The sequence below is a fragment of the Palaemon carinicauda genome, chromosome 31, assembly GCF_036898095.1.
Source record: "Palaemon carinicauda isolate YSFRI2023 chromosome 31, ASM3689809v2, whole genome shotgun sequence".
Lineage (NCBI taxonomy): Eukaryota > Metazoa > Arthropoda > Malacostraca > Decapoda > Palaemonidae > Palaemon > Palaemon carinicauda.
Window position 1 is genome coordinate 23,215,578 of NC_090755.1, and position 21,837 is coordinate 23,237,414.

General features: G+C 44.3%; 2 protein-coding genes across 3 annotated transcripts in view; both read left to right on the plus strand.

The window, feature by feature from the left end:
* Positions 1-11,809, plus strand: part of Taf8 (TBP-associated factor 8) — a 670,932-nt gene extending 659,123 nt beyond the window's left edge. For both annotated transcript variants that reach the window (XM_068355045.1, XM_068355044.1), the window contains one exon: positions 11,460-11,809. In XM_068355045.1, the coding sequence (XP_068211146.1) occupies positions 11,460-11,555 (96 nt within the window). In that variant the 3' untranslated portion in view covers positions 11,556-11,809. The remainder of the gene's footprint in view (positions 1-11,459) is intronic.
* LOC137624350 (equilibrative nucleoside transporter 1-like) overlaps positions 1-21,837 on the plus strand; it is a 788,303-nt gene that overhangs the window by 16,431 nt on the left and 750,035 nt on the right. The gene's annotated exons all lie outside the window — the stretch shown is intronic.

Below are 21,837 nucleotides of genomic sequence, written 5' to 3' on the forward strand. Positions count from 1 at the left end.
GTTTGAGATCCTTACTAAGTCTCTACTTCACACGCATCAGTGTGATATTTATGACTTCGCTGTCGCTCGCCGAGCATGCCGTAAACAGGTTGATCAAGGCCTCGGTCTGGAGGGCAGATCTTTTTCCTGAAGATATGGTCAACGCTGTTCTCTGTGAGGCAGCTCGAGTCAATCAGACCCTTTGTGTTAGGTGGGGTCTTGTCCCTAAGAGGAAGTTTGACTCCGCTATCTCGCAATTGAAAGGTAGGAAAAAGGCGAGACGGTTTCTTCTTTTCAGGGTTCCCAACCCCAACCTGTGGTTCAGGCAGTACCTGTCTCTCAGGTGAGGCATGCATCCCCCTCTAAGCCTCAGCCCAACAGCAGTTTGTGCTGGTGAGCCAGCAATCTCAGCCTTCGACTTCCTTCTCCACTTCGCAGGCTTTTAATCCTGCCTTTGAATCCCAGGGCCTGATTCAGGGATATAGTAGGCAGCCGAGAGGAAGTAGATCTAGAGGACCCTTTCGCTACAGGGGAGGTGGTCGAGTCTCTGGAAGGGGCCGGGGATCCCGTGGGAGCCGTGGTGGCAGGCCATCGGCAACCCAATGAAGATCCGCAGGTAGGGGGGAGGCTATATTTATTTCGGAAGAATTGGACCTTCAGCAGTTGGGTACACAGCATTGTTTCCAACGGGTTAGGGTGGAGTTAGATTCGAGGACCCCCTCCACCGGTCGCTTTTTATCAGAGTCCAACGGCGGAACTCACCGATTTCTCCCAAAATCTTCTCAAAAATGCGGTTCAACAGGTCAGGCGCTTAAAATTTCAAGGTCGCTTATTCAGCGTGCCAAAGAAAGACTCCGCCAAACGAATGGTCATTTTAGACCTGTCTCGTTTGAATACTGTACTTTCATTCAATGCGACAAGTTCCATATGCTGACCGTCTCATAAAGAAAAACATTTCATTTGGAAGTCCTAAGAAAAATTAAGTAAAACATTAGTAATAACCAAATCAACATACTGTACTGAATAATCAATATAATCGATGCAGAAACTAATCTATACACAGATGTGTAAATGCGTTTGTTTCTTCATTATAATCAGAGATAAACGTAAACAAAACATTGGTTGCCATTTTTTATCGTGCTTTTTGGCGTGTTTAGGAAACGCATGATATAAAGTCGCCCTTAATATTTGTGCCTGTTTTAGTTTAGGGTACGTTAGTACATGCATTAAGTGTTCTGTATATTAAAGGGTAGTTTGTTAACAGTACTACGTACAAGGGAAGGTTTTAAAAGTCTGAATATACATGTTAAATAAATAGGTAAATATGGTGTCACTACTTCGCGGATTTTCACCTATCGCGGCCGGGTCTGGAACCTATCTACCGCGATAAACGAGGGTTCACTGTATTCTCAAGAAAAGACTTCTCCCATGGACAAAGGTCAAGAATTTGACAAAGTCGGTACCCCTTCAGTACCCTCCGCCGGCGTTGGTAGTCCATACGGACGCCTCCCTCACCGGGTGGGGGGGTTATTCCCCGTTCAAGGAAGTACAGGGTTTGTGGTCAACGACCTTTCGTCAAATGCATATCAATATTCTGGAAGCCATGGCCGTCTTCTTGACCCTAAAGAGGCTCTCCTCATCCCAGAATCAACATATCAGGTTAGTTCTGGACAGTGCAGTGGTAGTTCATTGCATCAACAGGGGAGGCTCCAAGTCCGGTTACATCAATCAGGTGATGATTGCCATCTTTTCCTTGGCAACAAAGAACCATTGGCATTTGTCAGCAGTTCACCTAGAGGGCGTCAGAAACGTCGTGGCCGATGCCCTATCTCGGATGACTCCCCTGGAATCGGAATGGTCCCTGGACTGACAGTCGTTCCGTTGGATTTGCAAGCAGGTTCCAGATCTTCAGGTGGACCTCTTCGCCTTGAATTCCAACCACAAACTCTGGTGTTACGTAGCCCCCAACCTGGAACCTCTGGCTTATGCCACGGATGCCATGTCACTCGACTGGAACACCTGGCAGAGGTTCTATCTGTGTCCTCCGGTCAACATGATGAAAGTTTTGAACAGGCTCCGTTCCTTCCAAGGTCAGGTTGCCCCCATGGCTCCCAACTGGCTGAAGAGCAATTGGTTTCCTCTCCTGGCGGAGCTAGGTCTCCATTCTCAACGGATTCCCAACCCATTGCTGACTCAAACAGTACAAACTCGCAGTGTGTCAGCTTCCTCAGGAATTCTGAATGCCCTAACTTTATGGGCCTCATGAAATTTGCTGCTCAGAAAGATGCTGCTATCGATCCTCTTAACACTTTGTTCCTGGAATCGGATAAGAGGGATTCTACCCTTTGGCAGTACTGTATAATTCTGCTGTTAAGAAGTTGGCAAAGTTTCTAAGAGACTCGGATGTTCAGACGATGACTCCCAATCTGGTAGTTATCTTTTTTCGAACTTTGTTTGAAGGGGACTAGCTGCTAGTACCATTACCACGATTAAATCCGCTTTTAAGAGGATATTTCAATTTGGGTTTAATATTGATCTTACGGATTCCTAGTTCTCATCCATTCCCAAAGTTTGTGCTAGACTGAAACCAGCAACACGTCCTAACGCAGTTTCTTGGTTTCTCAAGGATGTCCTTAAATTGGCTTCTGACACTGATAATGACTCTTGGTCCTACATAACGCTCCTTCGTAAAACATTATTTTTGTTGAGTTTAGCTTCCGGAGCCAGAATATCTGAGCTATCAGCTTTATCGGGAGAACCGGGCCACATTGATTTTCTTCCGTCTGGGGAGATCTTGCTCTCACTGGATAGGCGGTTCTTGGGTAAAAATGAGGATCCCCAGTCTTGATGGACCCCGTGGAAAATTGTTCCACTATCTCAGGATCCCTCTCTGTGTCCTGTTTACACTCTCAAAGCTTATTTGCATAGAACTTCTATTACATCTTCAGGCCCTTTGTTTATTCGGGAACGTGGTGGAACTCTTTCCCTGAAGGGGATTAGGCAGCAATGCTTTATTTCATTAAACAAGCCAATCCTCTTTCAGTCCCTCATGCCCATGATGTCTGGGCAGTGGCGACTTCAGTTAATTATTTCCATCACATGAATTTTGAAGATTTGAAACGGTACACCGGTTGGAAATCTCCTACAGTCTTTAAACGTCACTATTTAAAATCCTTGGAGGCCCTTAAATTTGTGACAGTGGCAGTTGGGATATAGTTCCTCCGGATATAGAAGAACCATTGTATCTAGGTCCTATTTTCTTTCAACCCCTTTTTTTCTTTTTGATCTTGTCTCCTTAAGGAGTGGATTTAACCTGCCTTGCCAACTCTCCCTACCATCCTTTTGTTGTGATTTTGATTTGCACCCTACCCTCTGTTTACGTTGTATACTTTGCATTTGTAATTTCATTTGTTCTAATTACAATTTGGATTTTTCAATATCAAACTTATCCGATGATCATATAGCTGCATCCCTGCTGCCCGACAGAAAAAATCTACGGGAGGAATACGCCAGCGATCGCTATACAGGTGGGGGTGTATATCAACAGCGCCATCTGTCAAGTAGGTACTCAAGTACTCGATGTCAACAACGAACCAATTTTTCCCTCTGTCGTGCCACAGGCAAGACCTACTGAATACGCCGTCCCTAACTGGATTTGTTTTCACAACGATTTGGTGAAGTACACTATTCCAGTTTTGAGCTTTCGCTATGCAGGGGGCTTTATCTTCATTTCAAAACTTGAACTCGTTTTGGATAGATTTTAATTATGGTGACGAAGAGAGTATGGACTCTCCTTCACTTTTAAATGGCCGACCCTTCCCTTAGACGGAAGTGTTGGTGACGAAGAGAGTATGGACTCTCACTTTTAATTGGCCGACCCTTCCCTTAGACGGGAGTGTGTTTGGGTTTTTGGTAATTTTGCTTAACGAGTTGTGGATCTATTTATTTTGTATCTCTCCGCCTTTGTAGGCCTCTTCGATTAACTTTCCATTTATTATAAACTTATAAAATTGATTTTTATGTTTGTTTATATGCGACTTTTCCTAATAGTAGGCGGTCCTTACTTGGAACCGAAGTTAATTAACATTGAGCCCGTCATGTCGTATTTTCCTTTTAAGAATGTTTTTGAAAGAATTTCTTTGATAGTCTCGTACTGTTTTCAAAGATGAACTAACGTTTAGTTTGGTCTCCGCAGTTGTTGACGTTCGGAACGTTCAACATGCGCTCTATCGTTACGATAGAGAGAGAGTATTTCACGGTTTCACGTTGCAGTGGGAGTGAACCGATTCTGGCGTTTCGTTCATTCTTTCTTAGCTTAAGTGGTTTTAATTCTAATAAAGGAACTTTTTGGGAAGCCTTTCAGTTTTTTCCTTTAGCAAATAATATGTTTTAACGATATATATTATTGGGCTCTTCTCTCAGGTTATAAGTCAAGAGAGAAGAGAGAGAGAGATAGAGACGGAGGGAGAGAGAGGAGAATAAACGTTTCGTTCAAGCGGGTAACGTTGTTCTCGTTTTTCACTCTTCTCCCTAGTCGCTGTAGGGGAAGAAGGTAAAACGTTTCTAGAGTTTTATTCTTGTTCCCAGGCTTTATGCGGTGAGAGATTTTAAACGTAGTTTATTTGATCTAGTGTTTAGTCTCTTTTCCAGCCACTGAATTCTTTATCTTTCATTATGTTTTTCTGTTGCATTGTAAAACTGTTTTCGCAATTACTACCTTTTAATGAAGGATAGGATTGCGTGTTTCAGGTACAAATCACTTAAAGTTTCGATTTCAGTGAAATAAGTGCAAACAGAAAATGAAAAGTGATAAAGTGATATGCGCAAAGTGTTACAGTGTTGCGTTCGAGGTTCGTCTGTTCGTGCCAGTTGTTCACCTAGTCCGATACCTCTTACAAGCTCCCAAGCCCAGGGGAGAAGTAATGTCGAAGGACTTATGGGTTCCATGGGCCTTGATCGACGAACAGACGTTTCCCTCGGTGGTTTCGGGTGTATCTACACACGTTGCCGACGTGATCGCCCCACCCACATAAAGACGAGAGAGCCCATTTATTCCTCGTCTGCGGAAGAGGTTTCTCGCAGATACCATGGACCAAATCTTGCAGCTTTAAGTGCAAGTCGGTCCCTTCCGCGCAAGTCCAACGGCCTAGGTGTAGCCACTGGGTCAGTTCGGACTCGCTCCAGTCATCCGACGACTGCACACCTCCCAAGAGAGGCAAGGTGGTACCGCAACAGGCAGTAACTCCGTCTGTTGCCGCACCAGCTGTTTTAGACCCTCAGTCACAACGGACAGTAGCTCCGTTTGTTGCCTTCTTTTGTAGACCCTAGTGGTCCATGCTGCAGACTATGCAGTCTCAGCTTGCTTCCTTCATGCAGGAGTATCGTGCTGAGAAGGTTGACAATGCACCTGTTAACCTACAACCTGCCTCGGTTGTGCGCTCAGCAGATACTGCGGCTGCCTGCTCCCACACTCCACCTGTGAGAGCTCCACCTCCGATGCGCAGTCGACCCTGCCAGGCGCATGTTCATGCTGCACCCTCCGTTGACATGCGTGAGCTTCCGCATCAGCAGTGGGAAGGTGCTGTCAAGCTGCCGTGTTTTGCCACAATGCGGCATGCTCCGCAACCCACGGCAGTCCCTCCCACGCACCAGCACTCCGCTTTTGTTGTTGCCAGCTCCCACACTCCGACTGCGGAGAAGGTTGACGATGCACCCGTGGGCCTACAGCCTACCACGGTTGTGCGCCCGGCATGGCTGCCTGCTCCCACACTCTTGTTGTGAGAGCTCCTCCACCCATGCACAGTCAACCCTGCCAGACGTATGATGACTCCCACAGACACACGGAGCACTCCGTTGCCGTGCGTGAGCTACCACAAGCTGCCGTGTTTTGACACGGTGTGTCAGCCTCCGCAACACACTGTGGTTACCGCCACTCGCCCGCAGCAACTAGTCAGTCAGGAGTTGAGGCTTCCCCACACAACTTTGGTTGTTGCCAACTCACAGACTGTCAAACAGTTACATGACGTTGCCTTCTGGTCTGCTACTAATACACCAGTGCTGTATGTCCTCACGCTCCTGTTGTGGTTGACAGTTCAGTTTTTGACAGTTCACAGACTGTCAAGCAGTTTCATAACGTTGCCTTCTGGTCTGCTGCTTATGCACCAGTGAAACCCTCACTGAGATAACCTAGCTTTTCTCGGACATGGTTCCTGTAGATGAGAAAGTGCTGTTCTCCCTCCTTCTGATATTCCCTTGAGGACTCTGTCATTTGGAGAGGAGCCTTAAGCTGCTTAGCCTCCTATGGACTTTAATTAAAGCATAACATGCTTCCAGGGAGGGTAAATGGTTCCGCTTCAGTCGCTAACCCCGTCTGTTGCCACACCTGCTCCCATAGACCTTGGGCTTTGTTGCAAGACATGCAGTCCAAGCTTAGTCCTTGATAGAGGATTTTTTACGGAGAAGAACCTTCTTGCCAACAACCTTCCTACCGGTTGGTTGTACGCCCTGTTGACGCTGAGATTTCCTACTCACGTCCGCCAGTTGAGATGATTCCTCCTCCGGTGCGACCCAGTGTGGGTTGCCAGTCGCACGTTAACGTTAAGCGACTCTCGGAGGTGGTTGTGGACGTTCAGTGTGTCACTAGGAAGACGTTCAACAACCAGCAGAGGTGACTTGTTGTGACGCAGTGCGGCAACCTCAGCAACCCGATAGGGGTTGTCTGCACAACCCAGACAGTCTAGACAGTTTCGGGTTGTCGCTGTACTTCCTCGCTTCCCCATGGTTGACAGTTCACAGACTGTGCAGTACCATGATCTTGTGTCCGGCTCCGTCACGCATCCGCCAGTGCGACCGGATTCAGCGAGTCAGACGTTGCCCACTCCGTTGCCGTTTCCTCATCAGTTTCGGATGAGGAACCCTCTGATGAGGACATGGCTGAACAAGACGATCAACTCCCAGCCCTGCTATCCATCCAGAAGATGCTGAAGAAGGAACGCGGCCCTGTCAGGCTGTGGATGAGTCTGGTTAAGACACTGTCATCCGTGGTTCAATTGGTGTCACTTGGAAGACTACACCTCCGTCCTCTTCAGTTTCATCTAGCTCTTCACTGGAAAAGGACAAGACGCTAGAAGCGGTCTAGATCCCGGTTTCCGGAAGATAAGTCTGGTCTGACTGGATGAAAGGACTTTATCAACCTTTGATAGGGTTTTCCCCTGACTGTTCAGACTCCCAACCACGTTCTCTTCTCAGACGCATCGGACGTAGGCTGGGGTGCGACCTTAGGCGGTAGGGAATGCTCGGGATTATGGAACTCGAGTCAAAAGACAATGCATTTCAACTGCAAGAAGCTTCTGGCAGTACGTCTGACCTGGAAAAGCTTCAGGTCTCTCCTTCAAGGCAAAGTAGTGGAGGTGAACACGGTCAACTCCCTGCTTTGATGTACATCTCCTAGCAAGGAGGGACCTACTCTCTGACATGGTACGAGTTCGCAAGTGACCTCCTCTCCTGTTCAACAGGTCTAGACTCTTCACTAGTAACAAGTTTCTTCCAAGGCAACTTGAATGTCTTAGCAGACTGTCTCAGTAGGAAGGGACAATAATTCCAACATATTGGACCCTCCACTAGGATGTATGCAAGAGACTTTGGGTCTCCTGGGGCCAGCCAACCATAGATCTCTTCGCAACCTCGATGTCCAAGAGGCTCTCAATACTTTGCTCACCTATCCCGGACCCAGCAGTAGTTCTTTTAGATGCCTTTCTACTTGATTGGTCTCATCTAGATCTATATGCATTCCCTCCGTTCTAGATTGTCAACAAGGTACTGCAGAAGTTCGCCTCTCACGAAGGGACAAGTGGACGCTAATTGCTCCCCTCTGGCCCGCGAGAGAATAACTTACCGAGGTACTTCGATGGCTAGTAGACGTTCCCAGAACTCTTCCCCTAAGGGTGGACCTGCTACGTCTGCCACGCGTAAAGAAGGTACTCCAAGGCCTCCACGCTCTTCGTCTCACTGCCTCCAGAGTATCGAAATACTCTCGAGAACTAGAGGTTTTTCGAAGGAGGCAACCAGAGCGATTGCTAGAGCAAGGAGAACATCCACCCTTAGAGTCTACCAATCGAAGTGGGAAATCTTTCGAAACTGGTGCAAGTCAGTATCCGTTTCCTCGACCAGTACCTCTGTAACTCAAATAGCTGACTTCCTCTTATATCTGAGGAAAGAGCGATCTCTTTCAGCTCCCACTCAAGGGTTACAGAAGCATGTTGGCATCAGTCTTCCGTCACAGAGGCTTAGATCTTTCCAACAATAAAGATCTACAGGACCTCCTTAAGTCTTTTGAGACCACGAAGGAGCGTCGTTTGGTTACACCTGGTTGGAATTTAGACGTGGTTCTAAGATTCCTTATGTTAGACAGGTTCGAACCACTTCAATCAGCCTCCCTGAATGATCTCACCTTTAAGACACTTTTCCTGATATGCTTAACCACAGCTAAAAGAGTCAGTGAGATTCATGCCTTCAGCAAGAACATCGGATTCTCATCCGAAACGGCTACATGTTCTTCATCTTGGTTTTCTAGCCAAACACGAGCTGCCTTCTCGGCCTTGACCAATATCATTCGATATTCCAAACTTATCATATGGTTGGAAATGAACTAAAAAGAGTATTATGTCCTGTAAGAGCTCTTAAGTTCTATTTTAAAACCTTTACGAGGCCCGTCTGAAGCTTTATGGTGTTCAGTTAAGAATTCATCTTTGCCTATGTCAGAGAATTCTTTATCCTATTTTTATCAGACTGTTAATACGAGAGGCTCATTCCCTTCTGAATGAGGAAGACCAAGCTTGGCTGAAGGTAAGGACACATGAAGTTAGAGCTGTCACAACTTCCGTGGCCTTTAAACAAAATAGATCTCTGCAAAATATATTCGACGCAACCTATTGGAAAAGCAAATCAGTGTTCGCGTCTTTTATCTTAAGAATGTCCAGTCTCTTTACGAGAACTGCTACACTCTGGGACCATTCGTAGCAACGAGTGCAGTAGTGGTGGGGGCTCCACCACTACAATTCCCTAATTCCAGAACCTTTTTAATCTTTCTCTTGAAATATTTTTGGGTTGTCCGGAAGGCTAAGAAGCCTTTCGCATCCTACTTGATTTGGCGGGTGGTCAAAATCCTTTCTTGAGAAGCGCCTAGATTAAAGGTTTTGATGAGGACCTTTAGTATGGGTTGCAACCCTTCATACTTCAGCTCCTAGGAGTCGCTCAGCATCCTATGAGGATCGCGAGGCTCAGTAAGGAAGACGTACTTAAAAAGGCAGAGTAATTGTTCAAGTCGTCTTTCTTACCAGGTACTTATTTATTTTATGCTTGTTATTTTGAATAACTGCTAAAATAAAATACGGAATACTTAGCTCATAATGTCAACTTGTTATGCTGGTCTCTACCCACCCCCCTGGGTGTGAATCAGCTATATGATCATCGGGTAAGTTTGATATTGAAAAATTTTATTTTCCTTAGTAAAATAAATTTTTGAATATACTTACCCGATGATCATAAATTAAAGGACCCACCCTTCCTCCCCAATAGAGAACCAGTGGGACAGAGGAGAAAATTGGTTCGTTGTTGACATCGAGTACTTGAGTACCTACTTGACAGATGGCGCTGTTGATATACACCCCCACCTGTATAGCGATCGCTGGCGTATTCCTCCCGTAGATTTTTTCTGTCGGGCAGCAGGGATGCAGCTATATGATCATCGGGTAAGTATATTCAAAAATTTATTTTACTAAGGAAAATAACATTTTTGAGAGTTTACCCAGTATATCTGACTGTATTATATACTTTGTGTTTTATGATAGTTTATGTTTTTGAGTTATTAAACTCTCTTTTTACGTGATCTGTTTTTGGTTTCAGTTCCTTGTGTTTAACTTTTCCCAAGCTTGGGACCATTTCTCTTGTTATGATTTCACGAAGCGACACAGGTCGAGCCCAGAAAAGGGATTTTGACGAAGGAAAAATCTATTCCTGGGCGAGGAACCTGGGTCTCCCAGTGAATCCACCCTTCTCCTTTTTCCCGCACCCTGGCTGGTCCAAGCTTGGGGTGCTGGGATGAATGAGGTAGGGGGGTAAGGAGGTGTAGGGGTGAGGAAGGATAGTCGTAGTAGGAGGCAGCAGACGGGTGTAGGACGGCACCTTGTTGTTCCAGGGGATGTTGATGAGGGAGAGGTCTAACTGGTGAGGGACCTATGGTCGTGGTTCTATCACGCCCCAGTTTACTATACCGACACTCGTAGAGTGAGCGAGCTGGGTTTATTCCTGGCATTCCATGCATCCTTTTTTTCTCTGGTATATTTAGCAATAACTATGCCTTAAAAATGGTGCTATTGGAGCATTTCACTGGGCGACACAGGTTCCTCGCCCAGAAATAGATTTTTCTTTCGTCAAAATCCCTTTTTGAGGCATTTCCTGCAGGTATATTTTGTTGTATTTCAAGTAAAAACATTTCTTTTGCAGTGTTCTGGGTTAGACCACATTTTTCCGGACTAAAGAAAAAGAATGAATAGAATGTAAACCCATGATACTGTTTACTACCTCCAGTACTGCTAATAAGGAAAGATTATCTGACTCTTTTACTCTGGTGATACGATCCTTACCCTTTGCATTTTTGGCAAAAAAAAAAAAAAAAAAAAAAAAAAGATTACTCTTTGTATACCTATTGTTCAAGTATTTACACACTGGAACTTTTTAGTCCTTATTTCCCATGATGCCAAGGTATTAGAATTATAGCATTACAAATAAAAATGTAAGTTATACAGTATTTTGTAAGCATTGCTCATTTTGTGAGTTATGAAAACTTGTTTACTCTCTCAAATCCTATTGAAGAGATTGAAAGAGTAAAATTTAAACTCTAAAATGACAAGCGAAGATTATAAATCTTATATCACATCTGCTGACTTTTCCAAATCTAATGTTGCTTTTCTAATGTAAAAAAACGGTAAAGTTTTTTACCTTTCCTCTCTTACAAAATTACAACATTCAAAATATTTTTGATGGAGAATTTGAGAATGAAATACCGAAGTATGATGAAGATCAAGAAATGGTTCATAGGATCATACAGGAACCAGTTTGATACGTTGCTTCATGAAGGGAAGGGTGTAATAATATTATCAAGGTCTATGAATGCAGAAAAGAAAGTGGGTAGTATTTTTCACAGAAATTTGAAATGAAAAGGCTATTGTGTGCTTGTCAAAGCTGGCAATGAATCTTGGATAGTATTACACCCTCTCCTTCAGATGTTATCCTGAGTGTCTTTTCTTCACCTCACCTTTAACCATTGAAAGGGAGTCATTTCCTGTAAGGCTATTTATAAGTTTTTAGAAGAAGATATACTGAAGAGGTGCCCTCTTACTGTAAAGTTGAAAAACAAAGGGGATAACAATGCCATTTTATTTTGATTAAATTTCTGATGTTCATATTTTTTTACATTTCAGGAAAAGGACAAGCTTAATGAGTCACAAGATGCTGAACTGGATAATCCTTATCTCAGACCTGTTAAGATGCCCAGGAAACCCAAAGTCAAGAAATGAAGGAACCCTTGCTGCTGAGATAGCATCAGAGATGGAAACCTATACACAGTCTTTTTATATAGCTATAGTATAAACCATTAATAATTCTGTTTTTTATTTTTCCGCTCATATCTCTATAAACTGCTCAACAAACAAATCTGTGTTGGCAAAACGTTCCATTATGTAACAATGAGCCTTTTTTTAAATAAATTTTCTATGTTATTGAAAAATACATACAGTACATATTGTATTTTAATATACTTAGATAAACTTTATTATGTCATCTCAATTAAATCCTAGAAAAATGGGTTACAATATTGTCGTCAAATCTTAAATGGATTTTTTTTTTTTTTTCAAGATGTCTGCCAAGAACTTTATAGGGGAAAATATTCATTATACCCTGATGATAGAAAATATAAAGTTCTATAAAAGATGGAGGCATGACCAACACCTGTGTTTACAATTTCTCTGAAAATTATTAAATGCTGACTTTTTACCAATTTATAAATGTCCTCAAGACATACAGGTACAGTAGTCGCCGACTTACGATGGAGATAAGGACCGAGAGGCGACGATTCATAAGTTGACTTCGACATACGTCGAACTAAAAAGTGTAGTTTCTGTAGATTTACTGAGGTGCGTTATGACTCGGCAATCATCCAAGTCATATTTTATCAATATTTTCTTACTCTATTTCATTATTCAATTTTCTTGTTCTATAGTATATCTTATGCTCTAATAAATCCTTATTGTATTCTATTTTTCAGTTTTAGAAACATTTTTGCAGTCAACAAATACCAACTTTTTTTTGTTGACCTTTAGTTGTGATCAGCTGTGCTGTTGATCTGAAGGTCCCGCTACTGTATCGAGATAATGCGAACATACAAATGGCGTTTTGTTTATATAATTTGTTAATTTATTTGAAATATATTCATGATGAATATTATATCAGCACCAGTATGTTACATGATATAGTTTTCATATACTTCATCTATAGGCATTATTGTTAACCATACGAATATGCTCTCTTTTTCTGTGTGCGTGTATGTGCGTTCGTACGGCTAGTTGATTTTTAAAGCTTCATACAGTATTTAAATTTGTTTATAATTAAGCCTTCATATTTCACTAGAAATTATTGTGTTCAATTTGGGTTTATTAAAGCATGTTTGCATGCTATTTTTCAATTTTGGGAGCATTTCAATAATCAACAGTTACTTTGGTTTTACTTTCTGGAGGCGTAAGCTGATCTCAAGGTCAAGCTACCGTAATGCGATTATGCGCACATAGTGTTGTTTATTTAATTTTCTTATTCGAAATATCTTCATAATTAATATTACATGAGCATTAGTTATCATATGAATATGTTTCTCTCTCTCTCTCTCTCTCTCTCTCTCTCTCTCTCTCTCTCTCCATATTTTGATTTTTAATAACCTGTTAAATCCTCATATTTCTTTGAACATTATTAGAAATTCTTTGTATCAATTCTTGATGTTCCGATTATGGGATTATTAGTACTCATACATATACCAAGGCACTTCCCCCAATTTTCCCAATTTTTGGGGGTAGCCGACATCAAACAAATGAAACAAAAAAGTTAACCTCTCCTCTCTACGTTCCTCCCAGCCTGACAAGGGACTCAACCGAGTTCGGCTGGTACTGCTAGGGTGGCACAGCCCACCCTCCCCCGTTATCCACCACAGATGAAGCTTCATAACGCTGAATCCCCTACTGCTGCTACCTCTGCGGTCATCCAAGGCACCGGAAGAAGCAGCAGGGCCTACTGGAACTGCGTCACAATCGCTCGCCATTCATTCCTATTTCTAGCACGCACTCTTGCCTCTCTCACATCTATCCTCCTATCACCCAGAGCTTTCTTCACTCCATCCATCCACCCAAACCTTGGCCTTCCTCATGTACTTCTCCCATCAACTCTTGCATTCATCACCTTCTTTAGCAGGCAGCCATTTTCCATTCTCTCAACATAGCCAGACCACCTCAACACATTCATATCCACTCTAGCTGCTAACTCATTTCTTACACCCGTTCTCACCCTCACCACTTCGTTCCTAACCCTATCTACTCGAGATACACCAGCCATACTCCTTAGACACTTCATCTCAAACACATTCAATTTCTGTCTCTCCGTCACTTTCATTCCCCACAACTCCGATCCATACATCACAGTTGGTACAATCACTTTCTCATACAGAACTCTATTTACATTCATGCCCAACCCTCTATTTTTTACTACTCCCTGAACTGCCCCCAACACTTTGCATCCTTCATTCACTCCCTGATATACATCTGCTTCCACTCCACCGTTTGCTACAATAACAGACCCCAAGTACTTAAACTGATCCACCTTCTAAAGTAACTCTCCATTCAACATGACATTCAACCTCGCACCACCTTCCCTTCTTTTTACATCTCATAACCTTACTCTTACCCACATTAACTGTCAACTTCCTTTTCTCACACACCCTTCCAAATTCTGTCATTAATCGGAAAAGCTTCTCTTCCTCGTTTGCAACCAGTACAGTATCATCTGCAAACAACAACTGATTTACCTCCCATTCATGGTCATTCTCGTCTACCAGTTTCAATCCTCGTCCAAGCACTCGAGCATTCACCTCTCTCACCACTCTATCAACATACAACTTAAACAACCACGGCGACATCACACATCCCTGTCTCACCCCCAGTCTCACCGGAAACCAATCGCTCACTTCATTTCCTATCCTAACTTTTCACTGCTTGCAACAACCTTCCACCAACTCCATATAACCTCATCACATTCCACACTGCTTCCCTATCAACTCTATCATACGCCTTCTCCAGATCCATAAACGTAACATACACCTCCTTACCTTTTGCTAAATATTTCTCGCAAATCTGCCTAACTATAAAAGTCTGATTAATACAACCCCTACCTCTTCTAAAACCACCCTGTACTTCTAAGATTGCAATCTCTGTTTTACCCTTAATCCTATTAATCAGTACTCTATCATACACTTTTCCAACTACACTCAACAAACTAATACCCCCTTGAATTACAACACTCATGCACATCTCCCTTACCCTTATATAGTGGTACAATACACGGACAAACCAATCTACTGGTACCATTGACAACACAAAACACATATTAAACAATCTCACCAACCATTGAAGTACAGTCACACCCCCAACCTTTAACATCTCTGCTCTCACACCATCCATACCAGATGCTTTTCCTACTCTCGTTTCATCTAGTGTTCTCCTCACTTCCTCTCTTGTAATCTCTCTCATTCTCATCTCCCATTGCCGGCACCTCAACACCTGCAACAGCAATTATATCTGCCTCCCAATTATCCTCATCATTCAGTAAACTTTCAAAATACTCCACCCACCTTTTTCTTGCTTCCTCTCCTTTTAACAACCTTCCATTTCCATCTTTCACTGTCTCTTCAATTCTTGAGCTAGCCTTCCTTACTCTCTTCACTTCTTTCCAAAACTTCTTATTCTCTTCATATGAATGACCCAATCCCTGACCCCACCTCAGGGCAGCTGCCCTCTTTGCCTCACTTACCTTGCACTTTACTTCCACATTTTTCTCTCTATATCTTTCATACTTCTCTATACTATTACTCTGCAGCCATTCTTCATTAGTAACACATCATAAGGAAATCACTTGATTTGCTATTCGATTTCTGCAAGAAATATGACGTCATCAGACTATTTTTCTTAAATTTACGGAAAGTAGTACTATTTTCATAACTACTAATACAGACCACTAAAACCATTGATACTTTACTCAGTGTTTCAATGATGGGGATACTGTAATAAGATTACTCGGTAACACGATAAAAGGAAAACATTTGGTTTGCCAGCTCGCCTTCTGCCAGAAATATGACGTCACAAAACACGTAATGTAAACTCTACAAAGAATGACTTTCAAAATATGTAAATCCCTTTTCTTTTTTCTTGCAAGAAATGGAAGAAAATGCTAACTTATCAAGCTAAAGTATTTAATTTTCATATTGTAAAATGAAATATATTTTTTAAGAAAATATTTGTCCTATTAGTGTACTTAATTTAGATAAATATAGATCTGTTACCAGATTATAAATAAAATAGCGTAGAATCAAATTTACGCTGCGTAGTACTCATAACAACCTATACAGATTGATGTTTCGATAATGGGAATACTAATACTAACCGTTAGCCTATTAGAAAGAAATCACTGTATTGCCCGGTCGCTTTCCTCCGGTAATATGGCGTCCCCAGACTTAAGATATGAACTCGGCAGATATTAAAACTTTTCAGGGTACTTTTTACTGAAAATGGATACAGTACATTATCAATAAAAGAAAATACTAATTTACCAAGATCGTCGTCGGCGCCCACTCGTGTCCGAGTATTGGGTTCTGTCGTTAGCCATCAGCCTCCTATCTGTGGGGTGGGTGCTTATGCCTGATGTGGCTGTTAAGTCCTAGTCTGTGGTTGAAGAGTCGCGGACAGTGTTCACAAGGGAGGGTAGGTGGTGGGCGGGGCTGTTCTAATCGCTCTCTCCTTCTTCTCCTCCTAGCCTCCTCATTTTGTCTCCTCCTCTCCTCGAAGTCCACGGTGCCATGGTGTACTGTACTCCTCCAGGTTTTCCTGTCCCTGGCTGTTTCTTCCCATGAGGAAGGATCGATGTCAGTTAGAGCCAGGGTGCGCTTTAGTTGATCTTTATAGCGCATTTTCGGGGCTCCTCGTGGTCTGGTGCCCTGGGTCAGTTCTCCGTAGAATATTTTCTTTGGGGCCTAGATGGATCCATCCTATGCACGTGTCCTATCCAGCGGAGGTGGTGGTGGGTGATGGTGGCTTCCACGCTGGTCAGCGAGGCACGTTCTAAGACATCAATGTTGGTGGTGTGGCTCTCCCAGGGGATTTTCAAGATCTGCCTCAGTTTCATTTGTTAGAAGCGTTCTTGGATTTTAATATCGTTTCTATATAGCGTCCATGTTTCACATGCATACAGGAGCGTGGAGAGGACAACTGCCCTGAACACCATTATGTTGGTGGTCATTGTCAGTGCGTGGTTGTTAAATACGCGGCAGTTGAGTGGGCCAAAGGCGGAGTGGGCTGCCCTGATCCTGTTCTCCACGTCCTTTTTGCTTGTGGGAGCTGATGTTAGGATGCTCCCTAGGTAGGAGAACTGGTCCACCTGTTCTAACGGTTGGTCATTCACTGTGGTATTGAAGTTGGGGAGCATCATTCCTGGTGGATGTTGGACGAGGGTCTTGGTTTTGTCTGAGTTGACTTGCATCCCAAAACGTTCGTAGGCAGAGTTGTATGCATCAGCTAACGACTGCAGGTCCTCTGCCGTCTGACCTGGGGTGGCATTGTCGTCAGCATACTGCAGTTCTCGCACTGCACACAAGGTGGTCTTGGTTCTGGCGCGGAGTCTAGCGAGGTTGAAAGCGCCTCCATCCATGCGGAAACGTAGGTCGACTGAGGGTGTGTCTGGGGGAATCTCGTTGAGCATTGCTGCGGTGTATAACGAGAAACACGTCGGGGCCAGAACACAGCCCTGCTTCAGGCCGCCGTTGATGGGGAATGGGTCTGAAAGAGAGTTCTGGTGGCAGACTCTCCCAACCATTCCGTCATGGAGGGCACGCACCAGCTTGACAAAATCAGGTGGGCAGCCATATCTTTTGAGGACAGCCCACATGGCAGGTCGAGGTACTTTGTCGAAGGCCTTTTTCAAATCCCAGAAGATGATGAACATTATGGGCTGTTGTTGTTCGAGGCTCTTCTCTTGTAGTTGTCGCGCACAGAAGATCATGTCTATGGTCCCGCGGGAAGGTCGAAAGCCGCACTGGGACTCAGGCAGGACTTCTTCTGCGAGAATAAGGAGGCGGTCAAGGAGAATCCGAGCGAAAATCTTACTCGCGATGCTTAGTAGTGATATTCCCCGGTAGTTGTTACAGTTCTCCCTGTCTCCCTTCTTGAAGATGGTAACGATGTTTGCATCGCGGAAGTCACTGGGGGGGGTCTTGGTCTCCCATATTTTCAGTATAAGGAGCATCAAACGGTTCCTCAAGCCGGGGCCACCGTGAGTGAGGAGCTCCAACGGGATGTTGTCTGGCCCTGGGGCTTTGCCGGGCTTCATGCGCTGCAGGGCCTTGTTGAAGTCATGGATGGAGGGTGGTAGTGCCATCCAGTGACGGATGGGATGCTGCGGGGTCATTCGCAAGAGATCGTCTGGGGTGTCTGCTTGGTCATTGAGGAGGTTCTCAAAGTGAGACCTCCACCTGGCCAGGATGCCCTCGCTGTCGGTGATGGTCGTGGCCCCTTCCGCGTCCTTCAGGCTGCCCACTGATGACCGTGTGGGACCAAATATTTCTTTTGTTGCTGCATAGAAGCTGCGCAGGTCACGTTGGTCAGCGAAACTCTGTATTTCTGCAGGTTTTCTTTGCCACCAGGTGTTCTGGGCTTCACGGATACCTCTTTGGCAACCAGCTTCAGCCACCTTGTGAGCACATTTGTTAGCTGCTGTTGGTTGGTTTTCCAAAGTCAGGCGTGCTTGTCGTTTGGTTTCAATGAGAAGAGAGATGGTAGCATCATTCTCATCAAACCAATCCTGCCGTTTCTTGGTGGTGTAGCCTAGTGTTTCCTCCGCGGCACGGGCCATGGCGTTTCTGAGGGTGGTCCAGTGGTGCTCGACAGTGGCCTAACCCACAGGGTCTGCGAGGTATTGTTCGCAGGCCTCCTTGTAGTTCTGTGCCACCTGTGGGTTGCGGAGCTTCCTACAATCAAAGCGTTGCTGTGGTACGCTGTCAGGTGCCCTTCTGGGTGGTCGTAGGGTCGTCACGGAGAGTCGGGAGATGAGGAGTCTGCGGTCCGTCCAGCAGTCGTCCGCTCCGGGCATGGATCGGGTGATGCGGACGTCTCCTCGGTCTCTGGCTCTGGTCAGGACGTAGTCCAGGGTGTGCCAGTGTTTAGACCGTGGGTGTCTCCATGTGGTCTTTTGTCGCTTTGGTAACTGGAAGATGGTGTTGGTTACCACAAGTTGGTGTTCTGCACACAGACCCAGTAGGAGTTGGCCATTTGCGTTGCAATTTCCAATGCCATGGCGGCCGATGATTCCCTCCCACAGGCGATGGTCTTTGCCTACTCGGGCATTAAAGTTGCCAAGCACAACGAGCTTGTCATTGGCGGGCACTGCCTGGATGGTGCGGTCGAGCTGGGTGTAGAAGGCAGCTTTGTTATCATCGGTTGAGGTCATAGTCGGGGCGTAGACAGAGATCAGGGTGAGATGTCTGTCCCGCGTGATGGGGATGCGGACAGTCATCAGGCGCTCACTGATGGCCTTGGGAGCGAGGTTGTGCTGCTGCACTAGCTGGGAACGGATGGCGAAGCCAACACCATGGATGCGAGGCTCCTCTAGGGCCTTGCCTTTCCAGAAGATGGTGTAGCCTGTTCCAGCTTCCCTGATGTTGCCCTCTTCGGGTAGTCTGGTCTCGCTAAGAGCCGCCACATCAACATTGAAGCGGGCTAGCTCCTTGCAGACGAGGGCTGTACGTCGTTCCGGGCGGTTGATGTTCGTCACGTCTTGGAGGGTGCGGATGTTCCAAGCACCTAAGGTTAATATTTTTTTCTTGTTATTTCGACCGCATTAGTGGGATGTCCGCCAGCCGCGGTGAGCTGACCAGACGGGTTTGCCGTGTCCGATGTTTACCCCACCTTTTCTAGGGGCCTCCCCATGTGGGGTGGGCTGCGGTGTCCTCAATAGGCCAGCCCAGTCACGGGTCCAGCTGCCGAACTCTGGTGTCACGGCACCGTCACCAGAGAGCGACTGAATCTTAGACTCGCCGCCTGAGTGCAGTCGTGGGCTAAGGGCTTCCAGCTATCCAGGCCTGCCCCCTTCACCCACGGTGCTGTCGCCTCAGGACTTGCTGGTGGTGATGATGATGATGATGGTGAGAAAGAGATGAAGAAGGGTGGAGGAAACGACAGAATGCCAGTAGCTAGGTATATTGTTTTGGGTGGTCGTGGCTTTGCAACGGCCACGCACACACACTTGGCCCACATCATTTTCACCGCGGCTCAAGACATATGAGACAGGCGGCTTCTCCGATGTTGGTTGCATCGGGCTGCCGGGTTCTTGTTATGTCAAGGCCCGCCTTGTTGCCTGCCCGACAGGCATTGCCCTCTTCCGCCGGGGCTGGGAAGCTCCGCCGTTGGGGTCTTGTTTGGTTTGATTTTGGAGTTTTCCTTCTCCTAGCCTTTGCCTATCTTAAAATAAAGGAGAGGGCCTATAGGGGTCCAGTCTTGGTCTGGTCTCTCAGAACTGGCCTTAGCGGTATGGTTGAGCCTGCCAGGGTGATATTCCCCGGTAGTTGTTACAGTTCTCCCTGTCTCCCTTCTTGAAGATGGTAACGATGTTTGCATCCCTTCTGACGGTCCAGCACTTTGCTGCAGTAGAGGGGCTTGAGTGTCCCAATGATGGGCTGGGCAATGGCGGTGGGGTAGTTTATCCACCCTGGCAGGCTCAACCATACCGCTAAGGCCAGTTCTTACCAAGATAAATCAGTTTAATTTTATACAAGAAAAAAAAAGGTTATTTCCAATGAAATATTTGTCCTAGTAGCGTACTATTTCCGATAGACTTGTGACGTCATCACCCCGAAAAAAATGTCGTAAAAGTCGAACTGTCATAAGTCACATAGGTCGTAAGTCGAGAACTACCTGAATTACGGCATTAATTTATTATGCTTAAATATACTTTACCTTTATGAGACAAATTATTTAATATAGTCATCTCCCATATACTTGATTAAGTGAAAGTTCCCTAAAATAGAAAACTTAAAAGCTTATGAAAACAGGAATTAAAGCCTGCAATCTGAAATAGATGTTGGAAAATATTGTAACCATCTGCTTTGGAAGATAACAATAATCTTAAGACAGAAGTAACCACATTTTTTTTTATTCAAATGCAATCTTTGAAAAGGGAAGTTACAACGGCAACAGGGAATAGATTTCTTTGTCTGGCCAATAAGGGTAATGGTCCTAATTTGTTTTGTGGGGTTAGGTTGTTAAAGGAATCGCATGGTTAAAGGATAGATCAAGGAGGCTTACATGGAGTTACTCCCAGTCAGCAGGAATATTTGTTAGTTGGATTGCATGATATTAGAAGTGCAGTTCCCATGATCACAAATGAAAATAAAAATATCAACAAATGAATATTCTACATGCATCTTCACTGGCGCTTCACCGAAGTAAGACGTTGTTGGGGTGTTGAAAACCCGAATCTCCTCCGTCGTAAGAAACAGTCTCAGCAATCATCTTGAATGACAGTTCTTTTCTTAGAGAACAAGCACAATTCGGACTAAGAATGGAATCAGAAGTGTACCCTTAAGAAGTTGAAAGAGTGACCTGATCAACGATCTGCTTCCCCTTCAGAAACGGAACTACCTTCGACATTAGACTGACAAAGTGCAGCATTCTTTAGTCTGTGTGGAGCATGGCATCAGGTGTAGAAAATGTCCATTTACTATTTTATTTCTATTAATTCTTACTTTGCAACATCTTAAGAATCATTGAATGTTGATCTTTCTTTTGCTAGTTATTTAAATTTCTGTATATTATTTTTTCATTTATTCTAAAACTGATAAGAGGTTCCTATAAGTAGGGCAAATAAGTCAATATTTTCAAATTAAAAGATGAAAATGGGTTGACCGATTCCTTAAGGACTTTGCTGACATGTTTTGTTTTATCAGTAATCTGTTGCCTGGTTATCCATCCACCAGGTTGTTTATCTGTTCTATTAGCCAACTAGGCCAGATTCTCCTAAAAGAAAGATTACGACGGAAGGCATTCTCAATACTCGAACAGCTGAAATTATAAGCTCATTATCTACGCTAGTATTTTTTCTCTTCCTTGGCAATAAAAAGTGCCATGGAATCAACACCTTGGCCCTTGGAGAATGGAGTAGCATTACCGGAGTCTAACTAAGTTATAGATTTCATCAAGAGAATTTTTATATCATGACTTCAGGTTCCATAACAGCGGTAAAAGAACATCTTTGGAAACTGTTATCTGTTGAGGTAGGTCAACCCTTTCAAATATGCACATCAAGTGCAACTTCATCATGACAGTAGTTTTTTAAGCATGTTCCTTTCCCCTGTCCTTTTAAAATAATAAGTTTAGGAATGCTTGCAATCTTTTTCTTTGAGCAATAAAGTAAATTAATCTTCCCTGGCTTTTTTATGGATTCATGTTATTTTTGTATATTATTTTCTAACTTTTTGCATAAGTGAAACTTTATTAAGAGACA